Raw genomic sequence first — 9,041 nt, forward strand, 5'->3', positions numbered from 1 at the left:
TACATTCAAACTCTAATACAACCTATTTAAATAATGGGTGATGCAACAAGACTCATTTTGACTCGTTTAATACTTAATTAGAAATAGGTAAACACAACACAACCTGTTTTAACCCATTTCATATAAATGGGTTTAACTGATCCGCACAACCAATTTTGACCTAACTAATATAATTTCACATAAAAGTTAAAATATATATTAATTGGTAGCTACAATATCTAAAAATAATAATAAGACTATCTACTAACAAAAAATATTAATACTTTTAAGATTTTAGCCTATAATAAAATCAATATCATAAACCTAATAATAACAAATATGAGCATAGGTCCAAAATTACAATCTCGATAATAAAAACATAAGCATATCAGGGTGGCAATATGTGACACGACCCTTGAATCCAATATGAATCCAACACAAAATTAGCTAATTTGGGTTTAATGTTAGCGGGTTCGGATCAAAACGAGTTAATCTGTTAAGACACGATTAATAAATGGGTCAAACCTGCTTGACATGAAATCAATCCGTTTTGATACATTTAGATTTTTACTCAAAATTATATTTGTACCCTTCTTAACCCTAAAAACCAAAAAACCCTAAGTTTAACCTATCTCTCACTCTCACTCTTACTCTCACTTTCACGAACCTCTCACCCACCTTGTCCCCCTCCCACTCCTAGTCTCACACCTCTTCTCTCTCATGTTGATGCTACCCCCATTGCCACCTCACGCTGCCCCCTCCCAGCTTGGCACAGTTGCACCTTAGTCTCTCAGCCTGCTCTCGCACGCCACCCCCATTCCCACTACCCACATCTGAGTCTCGCACATCACTCTCGAGTCTCTCAACCTACTCTCACATGCTGCCCCCACTCCCACCTCTCTCAGTCTCCTTCCCTATAAAATCTCAGTCTCACGTCTCTCACGTTGGCTACCCCCCTCTCGGTCTGCTTCTCTTTGCTCTATCGGCTACCCCTCACTGCCTCTCTACTGTCCCTGCCAAGTGCCAAGGGTAAATTTTTAAACCCTTTGTAGACTTGTAGTTGGTAGTTTGCAATTGATTAAGGTCATGTTTGTAGTTTGCAATTGATTGGTCATGGTTGTGATGGTTGTGAATTCGTGATTATTATGATGGCATTGGAAGGTTGTGATGTCTATGAATCTGTGATGGTTGTGATGGCATTAGAAGGTTGTGATGGTTATAAATCTTTGTTGGCTATGATGGTTGTGATGGCATTAGAAAGTTATGATAGTTGTAAATCTATGATGGTTATGATGGTGTTGGAAGGTTGTGTGATTTTGGTGAGCAACTGATAGCACAAGAGATTGGTTATATGGCAAGCAAGGTAATGTTATTTTTATTTCATTAAATAATTGACTTTCAATACAATAATTTTATTTGACATTAAACTTAATTGATGCATTTTTTAATAGAAACTCAAGAAATGAAATTGTGAGAGCTAATTGAAAATGTTATGGAGCTAGATATCAATAAAAGTAATGAGCATGCTTCACTTCCTTCTTCAAGTTCTAAAAATGTTTAGATTTGTTTTTATTATTATTGAGATTGTAACATTAATATTATTACAATATGTTTAGATTTTTATTGTTTGGATTGTAATTTTGAACCTATGCTCATATTTGATATTGTTGGAATTTTAATTTAGCTGTTTTTATTGTTTGGGTTGTAATATTGAATTTTAATTTGGATTTGGGCTAGAGCCCGAGAGTTTGCTAACTTGGTGCAAGGGACCATGACAGTATGCCAGTATGCTGCAAAATTTGCAGAGTTATCATGCTTCGCCCCATATTTGATCCCGAATGAAGAGAAGAAGGCCAGGAAGTTTGAAGAAGGCCTGAATTACCAAATATATGAACAGGTAATGGTCTTGCAGATTCAGAGTTTTTCGGAGTTAGTGCACAAGGCAATTTTAGTAGAACAAAATATTAAGAGGGGTGTGGAATTGCAAGAAACAAGAAAGAGAACTACTCCACAAGGATCCTCGAGTATGGAACAAGGGCCAGGGAAGAAGAGAAATGAAGGGAGCAACTCAGGTCAAAAGCGAATGCAAGGATTTCAATCGAATAACCTCTGCAATTTTTGTAATAATGCACACATGGGAGAGTGCAGGAAAGAAATAAGGACGTGTTTTCGATTTGGAAAGTCCAGACATTTTATCAAGGATTGTCCTTTGCTTCTGTCGGATAACAGGAAGCCTAGCCCACCTCCAGTTTCCCAACAAACAAGTCAAGGAAATAATCAATGTAGAATGGGACCAGCCCGAGTGTTTGCATTGACATCTGAAGGTGCGGAGGACGACAACAATGCAATCACAGGTACCTCACTCTTTTTTTTCTCCTTGAAAGCTTTATGTCTTAGCTGAGTTGGGATTAATCTTGCTCGCATGGAACGTTTCTAGTAGTATAGTTTAGAATATTGAAGTTTGGTTGAAGAGATTTGCAAAGGGTTTTAGACACAATATTTTATATCTATGAGACTCCTTTAGCTTTAGGTGTTCGATGGGTTAGTTTTTGTTTCGAAAGCGAGAAGTTTAGGAAAAGTATGGTTGAAAGTAGATTTTTCTTTGGATTCCAGAATTTTGTGAACTGAAGTTGCTTAGACTTAAGTTTGGAACTTTGATTATATTATTCCACGGAGGTTCTAAAGATTATTTTGTGAGTTCTCTTTTAGTTAGTTGTGAGGTTAGTTGTTGGTGAAGCTTAGTTCTCTTTTAGTTATTATTTTGGGGCTTGCAAATCTATGACTAAAAACTCATACTGTTAGGTTTGGACCTGAGGTCACGTTTGAAATCGACACTTGGATTTTAGAGATTGCTGAGTTGAGGATTATCAGAACGTAAGGATTGTTGAAAATATGAAGGATTGGTGTACTAGATGTGATTTTGAGTGCAGCAAATTTTGAGGACAAAATTTTTTTAAGGGAGGAAGGATGTAACACCCAGTCCAGCCAAACTACTTTATAGAATGTTTTGGGTTTATAAAAAAAAAAAAAATCGTTCGGGATTACGAGTAAAATTTTTTTAGAAGAGAGTTTGGGCCTAAGATATTTTTGGTGGTATAAAATTTTTTTAATAGGTTGATAATTAGGTTTTAAAGTCTTTAATGGATCAAGTGGATGTTCATCAGAAAATTTATGGGATAAGTGTATTTATTTTAGGTTGAGTAGAGATCCAAAACTTTAGATAAAAGCCATGCAATAATCTCGTTAAGGGTCCAAGACGTGGTCCTAAGTATATATTTTATTTTTCTATTTTTTTACTTTATGTTATGTTATGTTATTTTATTTTATCTTCTTTTCTTTTCTTTTTAGACGTAAGAAACCGGTCCGTGGAATTGTTTTCCAGACACCATCGCTCAGTTTGTCCATTTTCCTTTTTCATGCAGTGTTCCCATCCTCTCCTCTAGGTTTCTTATCTCATTACTATTTATATATCTTATATATATATGTGTTAAGCATCCTCAGCGCCGCTGCCCTCTCTTCATGCTTTCAGCCATTTAAACTCATCTAAGCTTCCACCCCCAACCTCAGTACAGACCACAGCCAGCCACTGAAGAACCACCTTCTCATAAAACACCAACCGAAGAGCTCGGTTTGCATCCAGTAAATCGCCACACCCAAAGCCAGTCCATGAGTCGTAACTCCACCAAACACAGTTCGCGCCGGTTCCTCCGCCTCTCATAGTCCATCACCCAAGCCGTGCGCCACCACCCTCTCCATGTAAAAACCACCTCTGTAAGCAACGAAACTCCCCTATTTTTAGCCACCCGAAACAGAGATCCATCCACCAAACCACTGCACTGCACCACACCGCACCAACCACTCCAAGCCGTCGCCACTCGCAAGGAAAAGGGTCGTCGGACATCCTCAGGCCACCTCAGCCGATAACAACCCCCTCACGGTGAGTACCCCTCTCGGTTACCCTCTCCTTTCTCTCCGCTCTCTCTCGCACTCCCTCCCGCTCATCTCTCTTTGCCTCTCTCTCGCTTTTGCCGCCCAGCGTAGGCAGCTTTGCCACCACACACCCGCCCCAGCTCAACAGCCGTGCCACCACGGTATTTCCAGCCCAGCCGTTGCACGTGGCCCCTAACTTCTCCTGGTGTAAGCCCTGTCGTTGTTACTTCTGTTATTTGTGTTTCTGTTTCCGTTCACTGCTAGTTTTCTCTCATAAGTTATATATATATATATATATATATGTATATATATATGTAAATTGTTAACTAATAAATGAGTACTATTATCAGTTTACCCTTAGTGTATGTACTAGATATATGTTTTCGGATGAGTGATATTTTTGGATTTATGTTTAAATGGGTTTTGTTTGAAGTCTCATAAAATAATTATTTTTGTATAAATAATATTTTAATAATCATTTATTGAGTTTTGTAATTATTTTAATACTTGTTTGATTTAAATTTCTTATTCGGTGCGAATTCGACTAAGTGGATATTGATAGTTTTAGAAAATGATGGTATTTTAAGAATTATGAGAATTTTAGGTTTTGAGGATTTAAAATAGGTTCTTTTAGCATTTTAGGTTTAAATATCGAAATACGAGATTGAATAGAAATTTATGAAAATCTACGTGATTATTTTATAGGTGACGATTAATATTGTTCGGCACTTTTGAGGAAATTTTTGAAAAGCTAAAAAGTCCAAGAAACCCAGGTAAACGGGGTCCCTATGCTAGATTTGCATAAAAATAAAATGGACTGAGGTTGATTTTTGAAAATATGTATGTTTTGTTATGAAAAGAGATTTGAACTACCTCAGTTATTTGTTCTGCATTACTCATGAGATTCTGTTTAAGAATAAAGTATTTTCTGGCATGACTGGTGTAGACATGAGCTATTTTGCATCCTGTTTCTGAACTGTGCAAAAGAGAGCGAATATGAAAGTTAATGCATAAAATTATGTTTTGTGATTTCTGAAAACTCTATTCTATTTTGAAAATGTTCTGTACTATAATATGATATGATTTCTGAAAACACTGTTATGTTCTGAAAATATTTTGTACTCTAATATGATGAAATTTCTAAAAGCTTATATTTTGTACTCTAATCGGGATGTGGTTTGTGGATGGTGACCTATTTGACCTACCACGGGTGCTAATAGTGGCTTCTGTTTGGGTTGGTACTAACTGTTCTGTTTCTGGTGTACCCATTTTGGAAACAAAGTGGTTTTCTGGTGGTCTTTCCTGTATGCACACTCGAGGCTCCGAGAATAAATAAGGGAAAGATTCACATTCTGTTTCTCCTCGGTTAGCTACCGGGGTTTGCACAACCCTACCACGGGAGTTAAACATGGCCTCTGATGCGATATGATGCTCTGGTACGATGGTGGTCAGTTATGCTATGCCAAAAGAATTTGAATAAGAATATTTTTGAACTTTTGCTCTGATATTTTTGATAACATATTCTGACTCTGCATTCTGAAAATAAAGTGTTTTGTTCTGCATTCTGAAATCTGTAAATGCTCATGTTTGCATACTAGTATATGTTCTCTACTTACTAAGTTGTTGATAACTCACCCCTTATCTCCATAATGTGTTTCAGATAATTTTGATGCAACAACTAAGAATCAGGAATAGGGAGTACTTGCAAGCTTTGTGGATCATAGAAGACTAAGTGCCTTAGGGTACAATGACTTGTGGAGTGTCTTTTGGTAGCGTTGATATTTTATGTGACTTTGGTATGTTGAGTAATGAATATTTCTAGTCTTTGTGGAAAAGTTTATGTATATCAATGAGACACCACTGATGTGCCCTTATGTAGGAACATGGATATTTGTGTTGAACGAATAGGTTAATATGTTATGGAGACTCTGGTTTATTTTAAAAGTATTATTTGGAAATGATTTTTAGGTGATATGAGTTAACTCTCCGGACCCTTGTGGTCAGGGCGTTGCAATAGAGTTGTTCAAACCTTTTTGTTATCCATAACCCATAAGGGGATCATCCATATATTATATACTCGATCATGTCGTACATTGAATTATGAATTGGTACAGTGTGTTAAAGTTTTTCCTGTAGGAAAACTCTCATATATACATATATATGTTACAAACTGATTATTTTGTATATTTTCTTGTTTTTCTTTCCAACAACAATACTAGAAGAGAGTAAATACAGAAAATATAATCAAAATTTATTAAATCCTGTTCTTTTTGCCTGCCATAGTATCTATCATCTTATATTCTTTTGAACTAACGAAACTCATGTTTTTTCCTTTTAATGTTGTAGGTACCTATACGAAAGACAAATAATTAAATTCTCAAACTACGTCCCTCCAACAAAAGTGTAAATTAAGTAGTACTTTTTTGACGTGAGTTATGATATAACTGGATGGGTTGAAATATCTAGAAGTGGTGCGAACCCTTCTAGATATTTCAACTCAAATATTGCCATGTTAATTAGTTGTGCTTGTCCTAGTCAACCTTTGTTTATGAAATTGGGTGAGTCAGGCAACCCCACAAGAAGTTTTCTCAAATAACATATATCAATGCCATATATACAACTCATGGTCTGCTGACTTAATTTTTTGTGGTTCAGCTTTGCCTTAAAGGCATACATATTATATATATATATATAGCAAATAATTAGTCCCATCGTCTAAGCTAGGTTATCCTTGTTCTACATCGTACGTGTTGTGCTATGCTGTGTTTGCAGCTTGCTTAGGATAAGAAACAGATTATATATATATGCAAAAGGTCGGCTCTCTTCTGGTCAGTGAAATTATATTTTCTGCTATATTTGAATTCAGATATGTAGATACCCCTTGAAATCCTTGGAGTTGGAGTGTAAAGCCATGTTTATTACTGATAGCAAGTGAATTGTTTAGATCATCATAATGAATATTTGTATTTCCTATTTTTTTAGTTTATGTATAACAATTGAAAATATTCACTATAAGTGATATTAGTATGAAAGTAATTAGCAATGAATAATATGGTTGGTTGATGGGGCATGTTTTGGATTTGTATATTTGCTAAATTTAACATTCAAGTCCAAATGTAGTTTGGACTTTAACATGGAGGAGATGTTGAACAAGATATGATTTCTAACCAAACATATAACTTCCCATGCACATATCATTTTCATGACCTTTTTTAATAATGTAGATTCCAATATCTAACGGCCCCCATGTTACTCTAAACAGAAACATATGCCATTGTGACCTGTCAATAAGCTTCATCTTATGCCTCTGGTTCCCATAATCAAGATCTCAAGGCATTTGGAAATCCCGGTGCATGGTACTCACTTTAAATCTTTTCCAACTAATTCTTGGTCTTCCTATTTTCTAATCAAAGACTACTTGGTCCCATACAACCTGAAGTGTTGCATCCCTTTAGTCTTTACTTGTTTTACCTCAATTATCAGTTGTATTTTCATTTTGGTGGATGCCTCACGGTCTTCATATGTATGGGTACTATCAAACTCCTTGCTAGATTACGTTCAACATGTTATACACAAAAATTTAGTGTCTACCATTCTGCTTCTTTCTCATAACCATGTGAATGGGCTTTTGCCTTTCTCACTGATTCATGTACTTGGCCTGCCCCTTCACAGTCAAAGGGGGTATTTGAGATTATCTTCATGCATATATACTATTTTGAGCATGAATAAATGGCCACGATTCCCCAATGAAATAAGTCTAGATCAGTTTCATCGTATTAAAATTCAAATATTATGGCATGCAGATAATGGAATTTTTTCGTAACTAGTAGATCAATCTTTTTCCTCATATGCGACTTCCCTACATATCTCCCTGTAAAACATGTACATGCGAACTACAAGCTAATTTCTTAAATTCCTATTTTGAAGATGGACAAGAGTTGGATGAATTTGAGTGATAGACTTAAATCAAATCAATATGTTGAAGGGGTTAAGCAACTCCTCACACATGCAAAAAACCACCAATGGGAAGTGGCTGCATTCAGTGTCCATGTTGTATATGCTCTAATAATATTTGGTTGCCTAAAAGTGAGGTGGAAACCCACTTGTTCATTACAGGGATTAATCCCAACTACACCAACTGGATATTTCATGGGGATGAGGATCCATTTCAAACTCTCAACAATTCTGATGACAATGTGGAGGTAAGTCATCAAGAAGACTATATTGATGACATGGACGAGATGTTGGGTGACTTTATGGCAGGCATGTTCATTGATGTGGCATCAGGCAGTACTACAACTCCTCATGAACCCCATGCCCCTCAGATCCCTGGACCTACACAAACCTTAGCATATGAGAAACTTTTAAATGATGCCCAACGACCACTATTTGATGGTTGTAAAAACTTTTCACAGCTCTCGAAAATCGTAAAGTTGCTACACATTAAAACGATCGAGGGTTGGTCAATAAAGTCATTTGACATGCTGCTTAAGTTGTTGAGGTTAGAATTTCTTGATGTTGTCTTGCCACACTCATACGAAGTCGCGATCAATGGAATGGGGTTTTGGGTTCAGTTACACAAAAATTCATGCATGTCCTAGCGACTGCATTTTACATTAGAAGCAAAATTCTGAGCTAAATGAATGCCCTAAATGTAACGCATCTAGGTGGATGGAATCAACACACAAAAGTCGCCCAATTCCTCAAAAGGTCATGCAGCATTTCCCATTGAAGCCGAGGTTGCAACGACTATATATGTCATCAAAGACGGTAGCTGACATGAGATGCCATAAAGAGCACTGAGCACATGATGGCATTAATATGCGGCATCCTGCTGATTCAGTGGCTTGGATAACATTTGGAATTTAAAATGGGAAATCCTGAGCCAAATCTTGTTTTCTAAAAACCAATAAGGGTTCATAAAGCGAGAATCAAAAAGGATAGGTGCAGAGACTCAATGGAAGTTGTTCTAAAAACTGGAGTTGACTTCGTTCCATTATTAAAGTAATCCTTCCATCAAAACTATAGAAAGTATGAAGGATAAACCTATAAACATACATATACGTACTGTAATACTATCTCAAATAGTTAATGACGACTTGAATCTTTATTTATTTTCTTAATATTTGATT

The 9,041-nt window shown here is 36.3% G+C and overlaps 1 protein-coding gene across 1 annotated transcript; it reads left to right on the forward strand.

Moving 5' to 3' along the window:
- Positions 1–1,750: 1,750 nt before the first annotated feature.
- LOC118349398 lies at positions 1,751–8,687 on the forward strand. Its single transcript, XM_035693798.1, has 3 exons — positions 1,751–2,333; positions 8,026–8,336; positions 8,577–8,687. Exons 1-3 carry the CDS (start codon positions 1,751–1,753, stop codon positions 8,685–8,687), a joined length of 1,005 nt encoding a protein of 334 aa, XP_035549691.1.
- Positions 8,688–9,041: the final 354 nt, after the last annotated feature.

This window comes from Juglans regia, chromosome 9 (assembly GCF_001411555.2).
Source record: "Juglans regia cultivar Chandler chromosome 9, Walnut 2.0, whole genome shotgun sequence".
NCBI lineage: Eukaryota > Viridiplantae > Streptophyta > Magnoliopsida > Fagales > Juglandaceae > Juglans > Juglans regia.